The following is an 18,578-nucleotide window of genomic DNA, read 5'->3' as shown; positions in this document are numbered from 1 at the left end:
TATATTCCTGTACATAGGGGGCAGTATTATAGTAGTTATATTCTTGTACATAGGGGGCAGTATTATAGTAGTTATATTCTTGTACATATGGGGGCAGTATTATAGTAGTTATATTCTTGTACATATGGGGGCAGTATTATAGTTGTTATATTCTTGTACATAGGGGGCAGTATTATAGTTGTTATATTCTTGTACATAGGGGGCAGTATTATAGTAGTTATATTCTTGTACATAGGGGGCAGTATTATAGTAGTTATATTCTTGTACATAGGGGGCAGTATTATAGTAGTTATATTCTTGTACATAGGGGGCAGTATTATAGTAGTTATATTCCTGTACATAGGGGGCAGTATTATAGTAGTTATATTCTTGTACATAGGGGGCAGTATTATAGTAGTTATATTCTTGTACATATGGGGGCAGTATTATAGTAGTTATATTCTTGTACATAGGGGGCAGTATTATAGTAGTTATATTCCTGTACATAGGGGGCAGTATTATAGTAGTTATATTCTTGTACATATGGGGGCAGTATTATAGTAGTTATATTCTTGTTATATTCTTGTACATAGGAGATGGGTTTTTGTCGCTCTGTGTAATTTTACTGAGCTAATTTTTTTTCTTTTTTTGGAAAGAGGGGGGGGGGGTTAATTTGCATTTGAAAATTGTGTCCTTCTGTCTTGATACATCTAGCACCAACTTGTTGGACATATATGGGTTCGTCCATGACAGTATGTAGGCCCAAGAGTCGGAGGTGTACAACACATGTAATTTTTTAATAACTTTGGCGTGCGGAGGGTTATTGCCAGTGTGACACAAGCCATCATTTTATTCGGTGGAATGTTAATTGTGATGTATGACCGCACTCGCTGCCAGTGTGTGGAATATTACAGTAAGTCAACGTGTTGTACTGTATCTTGTGTGTCCTGTTTGCCAGAAATAACTTGAGACTTGCATGTGAGGGTTATGTAACGTGTTTTGTCAATGAGCTTATTGGATCCCATTCTGGGTCATCTCCGTTTACCTCTGGGTGCTGTGAGGGTCCTCAGTGAGGAGGTGACATAAACTGGACATGTGGTATGGATCAGTAAGTAGTCATGTGTAGCAAGCAACTCGCCAACAAGTTGTTTAAAAAGTTTCCAAGTCTCCTTACCAGATATTCCAAGATTTTCCCAAATTTTCAATAACATTTTTGCCAATTTTGCCGCCTCCTGGGCACCAAAGGCAACACATTTGAACCCCCACCAAAATGTCTGTATCCCATGTGAGGCGGCAGGTGGGCTCAGGGGCAGAACTTAATTCTTTTAAAAGGGAAAGTTGGTATGGATGGTTTTGTCCTGAAAATCCAATGTGCTGGACAATATGTCGCGACATGAACAACATTGGATACACGGGCATATATCAGGTATTTACAATGAAGGGTGGCAGGAGTGGGGCATATTATGCCCCATACAAATAGTTGTATTATGCACATACAAATAAAATATTAAATTACAAAGTACAAACAGTCATACAGAAACCCCCCCCCCCCAAAAATGGGGACCCCAAATAAACACAAGATCAGGCTTCTACAATTGCTGCATGTGAATAGTGGGTCATTACTTATTTCAGACTTCCAGCAGTTGGACCCCCCTTCCCTTCCATGAGCAAACTTTTATACCATACTCTATGCAGTTCACATGTCTACAGTTTACGTCCTATGTATAAGGTGGCACTATTTCCTACAATCTTATCCCAAATAATAAAGTGTCTTTGTTCTGTGCCATATATTCTAGATCCCCCATTCCCCTAATAATGCTGGTTGCTCTCCTCTGCACCCGTTCCAGCTCTACTATATCCTTTTTATACACTGGTGCCCAAAACTGTACACAATATTCCATGTGTGGTCTGACCAGGGATTTGTATAAGGGCAAAACTATGTCTTTATCATGAGAATCTATTCCTCTCTTGATACATCCCATAATATTATTTGCTTTAGCAGCAGCCGCCTGGCTCTGGTCACTAAAATTAAGTTTACCATCCACCAATACCCCCAAGTCCTTTTCAGCTCCAGTTTTACTAAGTAATTGACTGTTTAGAACATAATTATACTTTTTGTTTCCATGGCCCAAGTGCATAACTTTACATTTATCTACATTAAACCTCATCAACCATTTCTCTGCCCATCCCTCAAGTTTCCACAAATCCCTCTGTAATGCTGAACTATCAACCTCAGTATTTATTACTTTACACAGCTTAGTATCATCTGCAAATATTGAAACTTGACTGTGCAAACCCACTACAAGGTCATTAATAAAAATATTAAAAAGAAGTGGCCCCAATACTGACCCCTGTGGCCTCCACTGGTAACTTCAACCCAATCTGAGAATGTGCCATTAATGATGACTCTCTGTTTTCTATCACTAAGCCAATTACTTACCCAAATACACAGATTTTCTCCTATTCCCAGCAGTCTCATTTTATATACCAACCATTTATACGGCACAGTGTCAAATGCCTTTGAAAAGTCCAGATATACAACATCCACAGCGTCCCCCAGATCCAGTCTGGAACTTACCTCCTCGTAGAAACCAATCAGATTAGTCTGACAGGACCGATCTCTCATAAACCCATGCTGACGCTGGGTTATAAGGTTGTGCACAGTGAGATACTCCAGGATAGCATCTCTAACAAACCCCTCAAATATTTTCCCCACCACAGCAGTTAGACTCACGGGTCTGTAGTTTCCAGGATCGCTTTGTATATTGGTACCACATAACATAACCAGTCCTCAGTGAATCTTCAAATATTAAAACTAACGGTCTGTCTATTACAGTAATGGAACTTGGAAGCCCTTAACAAATCTCATCCTGCAGAAAACAAGTCTTCGTACAGTGATGCCTAGGGGAAAAAGCAATAAATGTTTGACTTTTTAAAATCAGAGATGGAAATTATTTGATGTGTCACTTAGTCTTAAAATGAGAGAGATGTTTTCTGGGCACCCGATAGTTGAGCGAATCTTTGGATTTTCTGAAACTTCACAGAATTTTTCACAAGATTCGAGTATATTTGATGCACACTAATGTTGCTTTAATTATCCTGGAAATTGGTATAAAACCCTTCTAGTTCTCTAAAGCATTTTTTGTTTATAACTGGACCCACCTCGACCCACTAATTTTTTTTTTTTTTTTTCCCCGGAATTTTACGTTTTCACTAAAACGATAACGACAGATGTGGAAACAGACGTGGTGGAAACAGACCAAAGCCATGAAAAGTTTATTTGCGATCAATGGGCATTTTAATGGATCCGTTTATACTTCCATTATTATTATTGTCCAGAACCCAGGGCTGTGGAATCTGAAAGCCAAACTTACAACTCTGACTCTTCAATTTCCCTCAAAATGGGCACTTCTCTGACTCCACAGTCCTGTGTTTCAGGTCACTGGAACAGTGAGATAAATGCAGTCATTCCTTCACAGTCCCTTATTCCCTTATGATCTGCTGCAGAGGAGCTTCACTACTGAGCATGTACATAAAGTGCAGCCTGTCCAGATTCCAGCTCGGGCCCACACCCCGCTGACAGTCAGAGTCCAATAAGAACTTCTATAACTGATGTTGTGATCATTGATGCAGGAGGTTGGGTAGTGGTGAGTAGAGCTGTAATGTCCTCACTGCCCCGTGTCCTCTCCTTCTGTTCTTGTGCCCTTTCTTCTGATGCTGGTTGAATGCTCCAGCATTGGGATTTGGAGCAGAGTGGCCCTAAGAGTAGGAGAGGACTTGTACTTGTCAGCTATACTGTACTGTGCCCTCTTCTCCTGTTCCTGGTTCTTCTCCAGGTCCTGATGCCAGCATGGGGTTTCTAGTATTATTATTGTCTGCTCTGGGGTCCCTATATTATCATCATTGTCTGCTCTGGGGCTCTGTAGTAGTATTATCATCTGCTCTGGGGGTCTCTATATTATCATCATTGTCTGCTCTAGGGTCTCTAGTACTACATCTGCTCTGGGGTTTCCCTATTATCATTATCATCTGCTCTGGGGCTCTCTAGTAGTAGTATCATCTGCTATCTGGGGGGGGGGGTATGTATTGCTGCACTGTGGTATTTTTATATTTCCTGGGGTGGTATTTTGTGCTGTACTCTGGTTGTTGGTGTATCGTGGGTCCAAGTTAATGGTGCGGCCCCCTAAAGTTGATCATGTATAGTATAACAATGAGGCTTTGGACCAATAAATGTTGTTCTATTCCTGATCTGAGGATGAATGCCAGGAGTGAACAGATATTTAAGGGAGAATTGTAAAAATTATGAAATTTATCTTTCTGTATTTGGAGTGAGTCCATTTTATCACAACTGTGAATCCACCATAATAGTCACGGACTCTGACTGCACAGCCCTGGCTGAACCCCCCATTAAATAATGGAATCAATTCAATAGTAAATCCCGATACATTTTGATACATTTGGAGACTGGAGGATAACTCTCCCAGGTACGTGCTCTCGCAGGAGATGGTTGGGTGTAGACGGGGCAGGTGGAGCACATGATTTCCCCATCGGCCTCACAGTGAGTCACCCCCTGTCACATAATTACACCGTCCTCCTCGGGTTGTGCTTGTGCTGTGAGTTTAGGAGTCCGGATAACTGGGACTGTGCTGAATAACTCATGTTCAAGGTAAGGACAATCTCCTGCACTGAGTACTACAACTCCCAGCATAGTTGGGGCATACTGGGAGTTGTTGGATTACAGGGACTGACAATCCGCAGACCTGTATTAGAGCTTTATGACTATGATTGAAGTGGGACTCTGGTTGTTCGCTTTGCTCTATAATGTGCTGATTGGAAGGAGCCCAGGATAGATTTCATGTATCCGCAGGAGCCCTCAGCATGAAGGGGCAGAGCGCTGCGCTCAGGAGGGGGGTGGTAACATATGGATGAACCTGAGGATGACAGTAAAAAATTTGGAATAAGAGCCCCCCCCCCTCCCATTCCCTTTTCGTTTTTAACATTTTCATGACTGCAAACAGACACACATACATATTATACATATACATACATATGAATGACTGTGTATACACACATTATATGGGAACATACATGCTAGCATTCAATTATATATATACACACATTATATATATACACACATTATATATGTACATTCATGCCTAACATTCATACACAAATCATGCATGTACATAGCTAACAGAATACACATTTAAACATAACACTGTCAACATTTATACATTACATTACATCATTCATACATACATAGATGATACAATCATGCATACAAACATTATACATATACGTATATAAATACATAAAACTGTACCTCTATGTATATAGATGCATACATTATACATATATATGTATGTATACATTGTACCTATACGCATACATAAATGTTTTTGTGTGTATATGTATATGTGTATATATATATATGTGTATATATATGTATATGTATATATATATGTAATATATATATATATTATACATTGTACCTCTACGTATATATACATACATTACATATACTGTACGTTCCTATTAGCATTCATATACACAAAAACTGTGTGTGTGTGTATATCCAATAATTCATACACCTATTTATAATATAATATATTGTGGTATTCTGCAACATTGGCACACCCCAAAAGTATAGTAAGTGTAGAGTTAACAGCATGGCATTCCCCCTGGCCCCGCACACTCCTATGGATGCACATACACACATTACTTACATGTGTCCACATTTAGATTTGTACATACATGAACAAATACAAAGGTGTAGTGAGTGGTTTTGTTTTTGGGAGGGGGGGGGGCAGAAGGTGATTATTTGATGTATCTATACATCCCCAGCACAGACGGATATCACTTTGTGACACTGTTGCAAAATCACCTTGTTTTGAAAAGCTTGTAATCCTATGATCTCTGGATATATCCAGGGAGAAGTCTGTGGATATACACATAATATCCTGATATACATTATCATTCTACGTTACATAGAGATTATGTGAAATGAACAAATGCCGTATATACAACTACAGAAGTACGTGGATCTGTACCGGCTCTGATACACATTCACATATAGACAGATACACGTTTGCTCACATAAATATATGTACACATGGTCACACAGACACGGTATACACATGTATGTATGTATGTATATATAATATATGTGTATGTATTTATGTATATGTATCTATGTGTGTGTTTGTGTATTTGTGTGCGATGCTCTGATACATGTTCGCTCACATAAATATATGTACACAGTCATACAGACACTGTGTGTGTGTATATGTGTGTGTGTGTATATGTGTGTGTGTGTATTTGTGTGTGTGTGTGTGTGTGTGTGTATACACACACTCGCTATTAGCTCTGCATTGTAGACATTTTCAATGCATATAATTTTTGTTTCTATTTGATATACAGTGTAAAACTGAAACACATATTTTGGAATAGTTTCTCCTGACCTCTAGATGTGTCTGAGATCATGAAATTCTGTCTATAAGCAATTATCTAAAGGCCAATTATACCCCTCCAAAAAAAAATCTATCCATTACTTCGACAAAGCACAAGTTGTGCCGCACCAAAGGCGTGAATGGCACCTTCAGCTCTGCTCCATCCCCTGTGCTGGGCCAGCAGCCTCCTGGCACACGCCTGCTGGCTCTAGATGATGTCGGACCGCTCAGGGTAAAGCTCCTTAAAATTCTGCTCTGTCAACCGCCTGCACTTGCTGGAAAGCCATTGAGACGTGATAGGAGTGTTATGAAGTCAAACACCGAGCTAATTGTCGCCCCGAGGAGGCGAAGCTGCCGAAAACAAACATTACACACATTCCGATAGCGGCCAATAACCAATGGATCCCATGGATGTGGCAGAGCTGAACGTGTTGTGTGTGTGATATACAGTGTTTATAGTGTACGCCGTGTATATTTACTACACAGTGCAGGGGATGGCGGCACACGCTACTACATCATTGTGTTGTGAGGAGTTCTCCAATGTCTAATGTATACAGTGGGGCTCAATTATTATAAATATTTAGCATCTAATGGGTCATTAACAGCTGAGGGTTTGTTGCAGTGGTTTCTGGTGTGGACTATTATGTTATGGCTGGAAACAACAGCAGAACATCTCTCCCCTCTCCTGGCCTGGACAGATCATATAACCCGAGCAGTGGATGGCTCTAGTATACAAACTTGTTTCAGCATTGCATTGGCACTATAGGGCGGTATTATTTGTCCACTGATGGGTCATGTTATATCAAGAACGGTGAGGTGGTATTATGAGTCCTTTGTGCTTCCTGTAGGGATATCACTTGTGCCGGCATGAAACATGCCCACTTTATGGGGTTATGATGTGCCCACTTTATGGGGTTATGATGTGCCCACTGTGTGGCCCATACACAATTCTTCGATCACAGCCCCTGCCCACCATAGCGGTGCTGGCACCATAGTGCTAATAGGACCCCCGCCTCCCCCCTCCGGATTCCTTCCATTCTGATATTACAGATACAATATTACTTTTTGATGGAACAGGATCTTGTAGCAGTTGGGCCTCTATAAACTGAGCAGCCATAACATAGAGCTGTTCCATCGGGCGGAGATCCCCTTTACCCTCCTGACGTTGTGCGCTTCTCTCTTACAGTGATCCTTACGTGAAGTTGTCCCTGTACGTCGCAGATGAAAACCGAGATCTCGCATTGGTGCAGACGAAGACGATAAAGAAGGTAAGTGGTGGAGGTCCCCACATACCCTGCCATTGCTCTGTGCCTGTACAACGCCAAGTGTAAACCTTAAAGGGCTGTTCCAGGATGTCCTGTCCATTAATCAGGTGGTGCCACCAGTCATCCAGTCATGAATTTCTGGGCTGTTATAGACCGCAGGTCAACTCTCGGTCATTGGTCCCTGTGTGGCCACATTGCTGTTCATGTTGGCCACTGTGGTTCCATTATTTTTCATGTTGGTCCCTTTGTGGCCCCCCTTGTGGCTCACGTTGGCCCCTTTGTGCCCCCCCCTTTGTGGCTCACGTTGGCCCCTGTGTGCCCCCCCCCCTTGTGGCTCACGTTGGCCCCTGTGTGCCCCCCCCCCCCTTGTGGCTCACGTTGGCCCCTGTGTGCCCCCCCCCCCCTTGTGGCTCACGTTGGCCCCTGTGTGCCCCCCCCCCCTTGTGGCTCACGTTGGCCCCTGTGTGCCCCCCCCCCTTGTGGCTCACGTTGGCCCCTGTGTGCCCCCCCCCCCTTGTGGCTCACGTTGGCCCCTGTGTGGCTGCCCCCCCCCCCCGTGGCTCACGTTGGCCCCTGGGTGGCTGCCCCCCCCCCTCGTGGCTCACGTTGGCCCCTTTTTGGCGGCCCCCCTCTCCCCGTGGCTCACGTTGGCCCCCGTTCTTGGTAAGTTCTCATAACACTAGACAGTGTGATATAGTTTTGTAGAGCACTATATGGCGTCATTATAGGGCAGTATAATCGCAGGTTAGTTTATGGCTCTATTATAAATCTACCAGCTATCTAGTAACAGTAAAAGAAAACAATATTTTGGTTTTTATCTTTTGACATAATTTGATCTTTATGACCCTGTAGAGGTGAGTGTTGTCTGTACATTGGTCATGAAGATGTTAAAGTGGTTAACCCTGTCCTGGCACTTCTTTGTATTAGTTTATGTTGTATATGGATCCTGGATGTCTTTGTTTACATCGGCTCCCACCATCCGGATCCTATACCCGCTGCCCCTGTGCCCGCGCTCCGCACTGTACCAGCTGCAGGGTTTGGTTCTGGTCACATCCAGTGTCTGGAGGACTCTGTGCCCTTCACCATCGGCCTCCCGCTCTGCAGCTCCAGGGCTTGATGATAAGAAGGTTTTATTGTTTGTGCGGTTTATTAGCCGCCCCCTCTGCCACGGCTCAGACTGGTTGAACTAGTTGGTGCTGACCTCGAGTTGAGGTAAAAGGGGTTTTCCGGTTTTATCTAATAAAGTTTATTCCCTGTATAATTCGATGTTACATTCCAAAACTTTCTACTGTGTATCAGTAACATTGTTACATTGTCGCAGGCTAAAAAAAAGGGATTGTTACAATGGGGCAGATTAACTTACCCGGTCCTGTCACGATCCCACGATGCATTGTCCGACGTGGATTCGGGTCTGTCGCGTTTCACTAAGATCGTGCGCCCGAGTTCCTGCATCCGTCGCTTCTGCGCTGAGGTTCCGCCATCTTCATCTTCCCGGTGCATGTATTGCAACACAATTCTAAATGTTAAATCCCGTGCGTTGTCTTCGAATCCGTCGGGTTGTCTGACGGCCACGCCCCCCAAATTCTGTCACGTGCAAGCTACCGCCGATGCGCCAAAATCCGATCGCGTGCGCCAAAATCCCGGAGCAATTTGGCGCAAAGCGGAAATCGCCGGGAAACCCGACAAAAATGCGTTCCACGGACCCTTAGTAAATGAGCCCCATTGTATCCAGTCTAGACTTTTCTTTGTGTTCATATCTTGCACAATTCTGGGATATTGTATCCACATGACTCGCCTCCTGCATCATTGCAGTCTATGGAGGTTGTGGAAAGAGTCTCCATAACATCCATAAACCGCAGTGGCCCACGGCCATGGAGCGACCTACTTGTCCTCTGGAACGGAGTACCTACAGTATCTGGCATAAGTGCTTAAGATTGGGCTTCCCCTTTCAAAGGCTTAACCATGTAGACCGCAGCCAGTGTTTTGTATTGTCCCTGGAGAGATGTGTAATCAGACCTTTGTGTATGTTAGTAGCAACGGGAATGTAAAATAAGAATTTGTAGTCCAAGGTTGTGGTTTCTCCAACTGCACTGGATGTGTGTCCTCACACTGCTGTGCTCTGTGCAATCAGTGGTGGGTATTGCACCTAGAGAAATGTGTTATCATACCTTTGTGTATTGTATTGGTGCAGCAACATCCCCCACCAGGGCCTGTCCTTTTTGGCTTGGGGGAAGCTGGATTCCCCTGAAAAGTGAGTGGCTGGATTGAGCGCAGCCTAGCGCTCGACTGGGTCATGGTTGCTTGGTACAGGTAGAACAGGCCTGGTCCACATCGTGCAGGTGTCCTACAGGTGGATTGCAAGAAAGAGGGAGATGCCCTGGGTGGATGGTAGATGGCCAGCCCTTAATTTTGGCTACTTTTTAGTAAATGTCTTCCATTAGACATGCCTCTGCATCTATACGTACCTGCTCTGTTGGTTCAGCCTTCCCCTGTTCTCCTCGTGCTGCCCTCTGCATATATACACAGCTCCATCTCTCACTGCTCTAGGCCGCTCTCATGACGTCACCCACTGTATCTCTCTTCTCAGTCTGTCCACGCTGAAAGAGACTGGGAGGGAGCAGGATGATTTATAATATCCTGCTGTAGCTCCTCCTATTTATCAGCTCAGACATGTAAACAAAGAGGCATAGGGAGTATGCACACAGCACTAAAGTAGCAGGAATGCTGAATCAGTTGATGAACATTGAGGGATTATTATTAAGGCAGTAAAGACACTTATGTTAAAGTGACCAACCCCTGCCTGCAGTCTGTATTGTGAATACATTCCCTTTTAATTCATTATAAATAGAGATGAGCGAGCACTAAAATGCTCGGGTACTCGTTATTCGAGGCGAACTTTTCCCAATGCTCGAGTGCTCGTTTCGAGTAACGAGCCCCATTGAAGTCAATGGGAGACTCGAGCATTTTTCAAGGGGACCAAGGCTCTGCACAGGGAAGCTTGGCCAAACACCTGGGAACCTCAGAAAAGGATGGAAACACCACGGAAATGGACAGGAAACAGCAGGGGCAGCATGCATGGATGCCTCTGAGGCTGCTTAATCGCACCATTATGCCAAAATTATGGGCAACAGCATGGCCATGACAGAGTGACCGAATGAGGCTAGATAGCATCTAAAACATCCAATAATTGACCCTGACACTATAGGGGATGGCACGCAGAGGCAGCGGCAGCAGCGGCAGGCTAGAGAGTGGCATGGCGACATACTCTAAATGGACTCAGGCTTCAAACCAATGGGTGGCAGAGAGGAACCAAAGGAGGTGAGCAAGAAGCGCTCAAATAATATCGGTAAATGATAAAAGTTTGCCAGTATATTTTGTGGATTACACAGCAGGGTGGCAACAAAGTTAACATGGAAGCCGTGAAAACAATCCAAAATTCTGCCTGACACAGCTCGTTTGATAAGGGGACGATGTATGGAGGCAGTGAACTAGTAGTAGATTAAAGGTGCTGCAGTTAAAACTATGTTAGTTGGTTCTTGGCATGGAGCTGGCGCTCCGCTGCCAGGCGAGCTTTCGCCAATCCAAGCCCCTGTCTCTAGGCTACTCCCCAAACAGCACTTCTAAGAACCTTTCGGATAAGATCAAGTGTAGTAGCGTTCTTATAAGTTTGGGATATGGCGGGTGAGGGGAATGTAAACATCTGCGCAAGAAGCGCTGAAATAATATCCGTAAATGAAAAAAGTTTTCCAGTATATTTTGTGGCTCACACAGCACGGTGGCGACAAAGTTAACAAGTTTGATGTGGAATGCCCTGTAATAGCTCTTGGGCGGTGTGCCTTTTATCGCCTAGGCTCAGCAGTTTGAGCACCGCCTGCTGTCGCTTAGCGACGGCACTGCTGCTGTGCCTAGAGCTACCGACTGATGGCGCCATGCCCACGGATGGTCGTTCGGAGGAGGAGGTGGAGGAGGGGTGGGAGGAGGAGGAGGCATAGTAGGCCTTTGAGACCTGGACCGAGGTAGGCCCCGCAATCCTCGGCGTCGGCAGTATATGACCAGCCGCAGGGTCAGACTCGGTCCCAGCCTCCACCAAGTTAACCCAATGTGCCGTCAGCGATATATAGTGGCCCTGCCCGGCAGCACTCGTCCACGTGTCCGTGGTCAGGTGGACCTTGTCAGAAACGGCTTTGGTCAGGGCACGGATTATGTTGTCTGACACGTGCTGGTGCAGGGCTGGAACGGCACATCGGGAAAAGTAGTGGCGGCTGGGGACCGAATACCGAGGGGCGGCCGCCGCCATGAGGCTGCGAAAGGCCTCGGTCTCTACTAGCCTATAGGGCAGCATCTCCAGGCTTAGCAATCTGGAGATGTGCACATTAAGGGCTTGGGCGTGCGGGTGGGTTGCACTATATTTGCGTTTCCGCTCCAGCGTCTGGGGTATGGAGAGCTGAACGCTGGTGGATGCTGTGGAGGATCGTGGAGGCGACGATGGGGTTTTTGTGGCAGGGTCCTGGGCAGGGGGCTGACTATCAGCTGACACAGGGGAAGGAGCAGTGGTGTGCACGGCCGGAGGTGAACGCGCTTGTTGCCACTGAGTGGGGTGTTTAGCATTCATATGCCTGCGCATACTGGTGGTAGTTAAGCTAGTAGTGGTGGAACCCCTGCTGATCCTGGTTTGGCAAATGTGGCACACCACAGTGCGTCGGTCATCCGGTGTTTCCTTAAAGAACCTCCAGACTTCTGAAAATCTAGCCCTCGCCGCGGGAGCCCTCGCCACGGGAGCTTCACTACGTGACACATTTGGCGCTGATGCACCAGCTCTGGCCCTGCCTCTCCGTCTGGCCCCACCACTGCCTCTTCCAACCTGTTCTGGTCGAGGACTCTCCTCCGTCTCAGAAGCACTGTGTTCACCCGGCCTCTCAACCCAGCTTGGGTCTGTCACCTCATCATCCTCCGATCCCTCAGTCTGCTCCCCCCTCGGACTTCCTGCCCTGACAACAACTTCCCCACTGTCTGACAACCGTGTCTCCTCATCGTCGGACACCTCTTTACACACTTCTTCCACTACGTCAACAAGGTCATCATCACCCACAGACTGCGACTGGTGGAAAACCTGGGCATCGGAAAATTGCTCATCAGCAACCGGACAAGTGGTTTGTGACTGTGGGAAGGGTCCAGAAAACAGTTCCTCAGAGTATGCCGGTTCAAATGGCAAATTTTGCTGGGAGGGGGCAGACTGGGGGGGAGGAGGCTGAGGTGCAGGAGCTGGAGGAGTGCCGATTTCGGTGACATGGGTGGACTGCGTGGAAGACTGACTGGTGGACAAATTGCTCGAAGCATTGTCGGCAATCCACGACATCACCTGTTCGCACTGTTCTGGCCTCAACAGTGCTCTACCACGAGTCCCAGTAACTTCAGACATGAACCTAGGGAGTGTAGCTCTGCGGCGTTCCCCTGCTCCCTCATAAGCAGGTGGTGTCTCACCCCGCCCAGGACCACGGCTTCTGACCCCTGCAGTAGTTGGACGCCCACGTCCCCGCCCTCGTCCTCTACCCCTAGCCCTCGGGTTAAACATTTTGAAAATGAGAGTTATAACTTTAATTTTTTTTTTAACTTTTTTTTGTGTTTTTTTTTGTGTGTTTTTTAGTTTTTAAAACCAAACGATGCTATCCTATTGCTATGGCTATTTTCTAGCCAAGTATTAAAGCACACTGCTATGCCAGCAAGCCCAGCCACAAGCAAATAAAAAAAAAAAAAAGTATAACGTTATTGTAGCCCTAAGAAGGGCTGTTGGGTTCTTGTAGAATCACTCCTGCCTAACAGTAAGCTAATAGAACACCCTAACGCTTTCCCTGACCAGCAGCAGCTCTCTCCCTAGCGGCATCCAGACAGAGAATGATCCGAGCAGCGCGGGCAGCGGCTAGTCTATCCCAGGGTCACCTGATCTGGCCAGCCAACCACTGCTATCGACGTGTAAGGGTACCACGTCATGCTGGGTGGAGTGCAGAGTCTCCTGGCTTGTGATTGGCTCTGTTTCTGGCCGCCAAAAAGCAAAACGGCGGGAGCTGCCATTTTCTCGAGCGGGCGAAATACTCGTCCGAGCAACGAGCAGTTACGAGTACGCTAATGCTCGAACGAGCATCAAGCTCGGACAAGTATGTTCGCTCATCTCTAATTATAAATCCAAATGGATCCACAAAACCGTAAATTGCATGGTTCCTTTTAGACAATGCAGGGTTAGTCTATATTTCCTTGCAAAAAAGGCAAACCAGTTATCAATTCATTCATAATTTTTATAAGTCTCCATAAACACAATAGGACTATGTTTTTTTAAAATACTATATTAATCCATATATCACAGTCCTGCTGCTACTAACAACACACACCAAGGCTTCTCTCCAGCAACAATACCTAACACTGCCTGCAGTGTATGGTCAGATCTGCCGGGAAATTCCCTTTAAATAACCTGGACTCCAGTTGGATACAATTGTATTTAATCTTGCGCTGACACATTGTAACAAACTACAAGGGGAAAAAATTGCTCATACAGGATTGGCTATATATTAGGTCTGTATGGTGGATTTCAAGGATGAGGATGTGAAGGGAAAGTGGTTTATTCACTGGCAGCAAGCGCAGATCTTGAAAACTATAAGAAATGTAGATGCAATGGATATTAGAGATTTGTGATATATTTCTAATCTCTGTCTAATGAAGAACCAGAGAACGGAGTGATAGCGGTGCCCGTGAGTGGAGCCCATTATAAATAGCGCCCTGTTACCAGATGGGCAGGTGGGCGGGCTCCTGGCACAGGGGCAGGAATGCTTTTTGCTGCTTGACTCCTTTTATTATTTGTCCTCTTGGGTTTCCCGGTCTTGTACTTTGTGGGTCAGGATCTGTGATAACTGGAAGTGTATATGAGCCTGGGGGCTTTCTAGGACCAAATCCTGAAACTGGGTAATAACTCTGATAGCTGTGATCATTAGAGATGAGGGAGCACTAAAATGCTCGAGTGCTCGTTTTCGAATAACGAACCCCAATGAAGTCAATGGGAGACCCGAGCATTTTTCAAGGGGACCAAGGCTCTGCAATAAAATGTGTCATTTTATTGAGAAATAAGGAAGTCAGTCCTGTTTCTTCATTTTTTTTATTTAATGGAATATTCGTGGAACTTCAAAAAGCAGAATGACCCGTGTTATACATCTGCAATGTGTTCTTCACACATATTGTTCTTCATATACTATTGTGAAGAACACCTTTCTGCACTCATGTCTTCGGATAAGTTAGCAGATGTTCGGAAACATCTGCAATGTATTCTTCACTGTGTTCTTCACTTAAATGATCCTGTGTTCTTCACTGTGTTCTTCACTGTGTTCTTCACTGTGTTCTTCACTGTGTTCTTCACTGTGTTCTTCACTGTGTTCTTCACTGTGTTCTTCACTGTGTTCTTCACTGTGTTCTTCACTGTGTTCTTCACTGTGTTCCCTTAAAGGGCACCTACCACCACAAATCTACCTATAAAGGTAGATTGGGTGGTAGGTGGATCAATGGGACGTGAGGATAGCCCTTTTAAGGGCTAATCCTCACGTCCCTGCACTTTTTTGATAACTTTTATTTGATATTTATTCAAATTTACTTATGCGGCTACTGGGGCGTGGAGTAGCCGCATATGAGATTACACAAGGCGGCTACTCCACGCCCCGGTAGCCACTTTACCCCTCCTACTCACCCATCTTCGGCGCGTAGCTGCGCTCCCTCGTCCGGCGATCCTGCCGTCTGCGCATGCGCAAAAGAGCAGGCCTGCGCCTGTTTCGGAGCAGTGACCGCGCAGGCGCGGGCCTGCTCTTCTGCGCATGCGCACCGAAGATGGGTGAGTAGGAGGGGTAAAGTGGCTACCGGGGTGTGGAGTAGCCGCCTCGTGTAATCTCATATGCGGCTACTCCACGCCCCGGTAGCCGCATAAGTAAATTTGAATAAATATCAAATAAAAGTGATCAAAAAAGTGCAGGGACGTGAGGATTAGCCCTTAAAAGGGCTATCCTCACGTCCCATTGATCCACCTACCACCCAATCTACCTTTATAGGTAGATTTGTGGTGGTAGGTGCCTTTTAAGTAAATGCTCGATCTCGAGCTGGCAAAATACTTGTCCGAGCAACGAGCTTGGACGAGTATGCTCGCTCATCTCTAGTGATCATGTAGCCACTTTTTTGAGAGGCTCTACAGTAATTATTTAATTTTTTCATTGTGTTCCTAAATATTCAACATATATAATTCCGCAAATATTATCTCATTCAGAAAATTCCTCCGACCCTTCTATTCTCTTAGGTCATGTGATTTCACAGTGGTCTCAGTCTCCCGCACCTATGATGATGTAATGCATGGACTGTACCACACAGACTATCCACACAGGGGGAAGTCAACTTTTATAACAGTTACTACTAGGTAATAGGTAACAGTGCAGCTTCCTGACTGTATCCTTATGGTCTCTAAGATTTCTTTTAGGATTAAAAAGGAGTGTTACGGTATCATACAGTCTTCCAAGTAGTCAAAGATGATACACTATTAGTTGCCCATGTGTAGCTATGTTGATGCGTCATGGGATTGATATCGGGCAGTACACTTTATAGCTGCCCATCTGATGCTTTGCTAATGCATCGTGGGATTAATAGGCAAAGTTGGTACAGTTTATAGCTGTCCGTGTGAGGATGTGATTGGACCTTGTGGGATTGATAACAGATAGCAAATAGAAAGAGAAATCTATATATTATGATGGTGTCTGCTGCATCATGGAATTGTAAGCCGGCAGAGAGAGTACAGTTTATAGCTGCCCACGTGATGCTGTGCTGATGCATGATGAGATTCATAACAGGCAGAAGTGGTACAGTTTATAGGTGCCCATTTGGCGCTTTGCTAATATATCACAGGATTCATAACAGCCAGAGATTGTACAGATGTTATAGCTGCCCACTTGATGCGTGCTGGGACATTGTGAGATTGATGGCAGACAGCACAGAGCATTCTACATACGATGTACATGATGTATCATGGGATTAATAGCGGGCAAAGATGGACAGTTTATGGCTGGCTATTTAATGTTTGCTGGGGCATCATGTATTTATCACAAAGCGCCAACACAGCAATTTAAGCAGTAGCTCACTCTTCTACCACAAGTTCAACAGAAGAAGGACCTCCATCCATAAACTACCCCTGCCTTTCCCTTCTCACTCTTTCTACAGTCTGAAGAAGCCAAGGATGTGTTGCTTTAAAATAACGCTGAGAGTAGCATCTGCATTGCCCTGACTGCAGGTGAATTCTTTCGAGTCATGTCTGGGGAACTCTGTGCTGGGGCAAAGTGGCCTGGGTGCCCACAAAGACTGCCCTGAGTGCCATCTCTGGCACCCGTGCCATAGGTTCGCCACCACTGGTATAGGGAATGAAAGGAGGCAAAATGTGATGTCCCCTTTTTTGTATTATCTATATATAGTGTTACCTGTCAATGTAATCCTGCCTGTGATGGTAATAAGATGACTTCTGAAAAGTGATCTCTACAAAACAGGTAATGTCTATTATAAGGCTCACTGGCCAATGTGCATGAACAGGAGGAGTAGGATTATATTTGCCTATTGATAATGGTGGATCCTGTGTTACCTGACATTATAATAATGACTGTTGTTATGAGATCTGCTTAAAAGTGATCTCTACAGAACAGGAGACTCATTGGCCACAGTGAAAAAAATGCAGGTTTGTTTTTGTAGTGAACAAAAATCGCCCAAAATTCATAAAAATCTATTTTAACGTTAAACTTAAGTAATGAAAAAGCCGATTTTGGAGATAAATTCGGAAGGCGGGTCACTACCAGGTACTCTCCTGCGCCGCAACTCTACGAATTATAATTGATGCCATTTTAGCCTCATTATTTGGCCCCCCACTGCTAAGCCCTTTATTAACACACCCAGTTTTTGTAAAAGTGCCTTTAGGGGGGCGCATATTTGTCAAAATGATACATAACTAACCAAAAACCTAAACTAGCGACTAAATCGTATATATTTCTACCAGTAACTGGTCTATTGGTTTTCTTTTACGACGTCATTATGTATCCAATACTATATAAATACTCCACTTCCTAAAAAATCCTGTGCCTGTAGTAGCAGAGCTGAGTTTGTCACTTTGGCACAGCTGATAATGGTGCTAATAATTACAGTAATAGGTAATTACATAAGAGATCTCCTCTGCATCGTTCCTCTTGTTGATGTTTTCTGTACTCATTACATAATAACAAGTTGTTGCAGTTTCTTGTATACTCAGCCATTGTTGCCATACAATCCACCTGTGTCGCAGAGCGTTGACTTTCTCCAGCGCGGCCTGATGGGTGATCGCGCAGAGTTGTCGGACTAGTTTTCACCGTGGAACGCTGAGCTGCTATTGGACAATCCACCACTGTTTACCGTGTGATAACGTGTAGCCTGGAAGTCACTCACTAGCTGCCTGCAGAGTACAAAGGTGTGTGCCATAGGGTCCGGCTGCGCAGGGCGCTGGGGATAGTTAGGCCTGGACGGAGTTTGGGATTAATTTTGGATTGGATGCTTTAATTGCTCAGCCAAAAGGTCAGTAAAATAATGTAATGTGTTCTATGGAATGTGATGTAGCAGAGCTGAAGCTGTCGTTTCACTGTGTGCAGTTGCATTCTATTTTATGGAGAAAATTCATGTAAAACTACACATGAGGCAAACCCCAGGTCAGCTCTGCTACTTCTACAGGAATGTGGGTTTCCTCAGGGACTCTGGAAACCTACAATCATGTTAGTTATGACATTATGTAGCAGTAATTGCTCCCGTCAGGGGTGGGATATACAGTATAAGGAACCGGTGGCAAGTCAGTTCCTGTAGTTGA

The 18,578-nt window shown here is 45.0% G+C and overlaps 1 protein-coding gene across 6 annotated transcripts in view; it reads left to right on the top strand.

The window, feature by feature from the left end:
* The window catches only part of NEDD4L (NEDD4 like E3 ubiquitin protein ligase), a 219,467-nt gene that overhangs the window by 89,634 nt on the left and 111,255 nt on the right, over positions 1-18,578 (top strand). For 4 of the 6 annotated variants that reach the window (XM_072133630.1, XM_072133621.1, XM_072133613.1 and 1 more), the window contains exon 3: positions 7,615-7,696. In XM_072133630.1, coding sequence (XP_071989731.1) covers positions 7,615-7,696 — 82 coding nt within the window. Of the gene's footprint in view, positions 1-4,579; positions 4,646-7,614; positions 7,697-18,201; positions 18,293-18,578 lie in introns of those variants that run through there. The other 2 variants (XM_072133663.1, XM_072133656.1) reach the window with 2 other exon arrangements.

This window comes from Engystomops pustulosus, chromosome 1 (genome assembly GCF_040894005.1).
Source record: "Engystomops pustulosus chromosome 1, aEngPut4.maternal, whole genome shotgun sequence".
Lineage (NCBI taxonomy): Eukaryota > Metazoa > Chordata > Amphibia > Anura > Leptodactylidae > Engystomops > Engystomops pustulosus.
The sequence above is the reverse complement of the archived record's forward strand: the minus strand, read 5'-3'. Positions and strand labels throughout refer to the sequence as shown.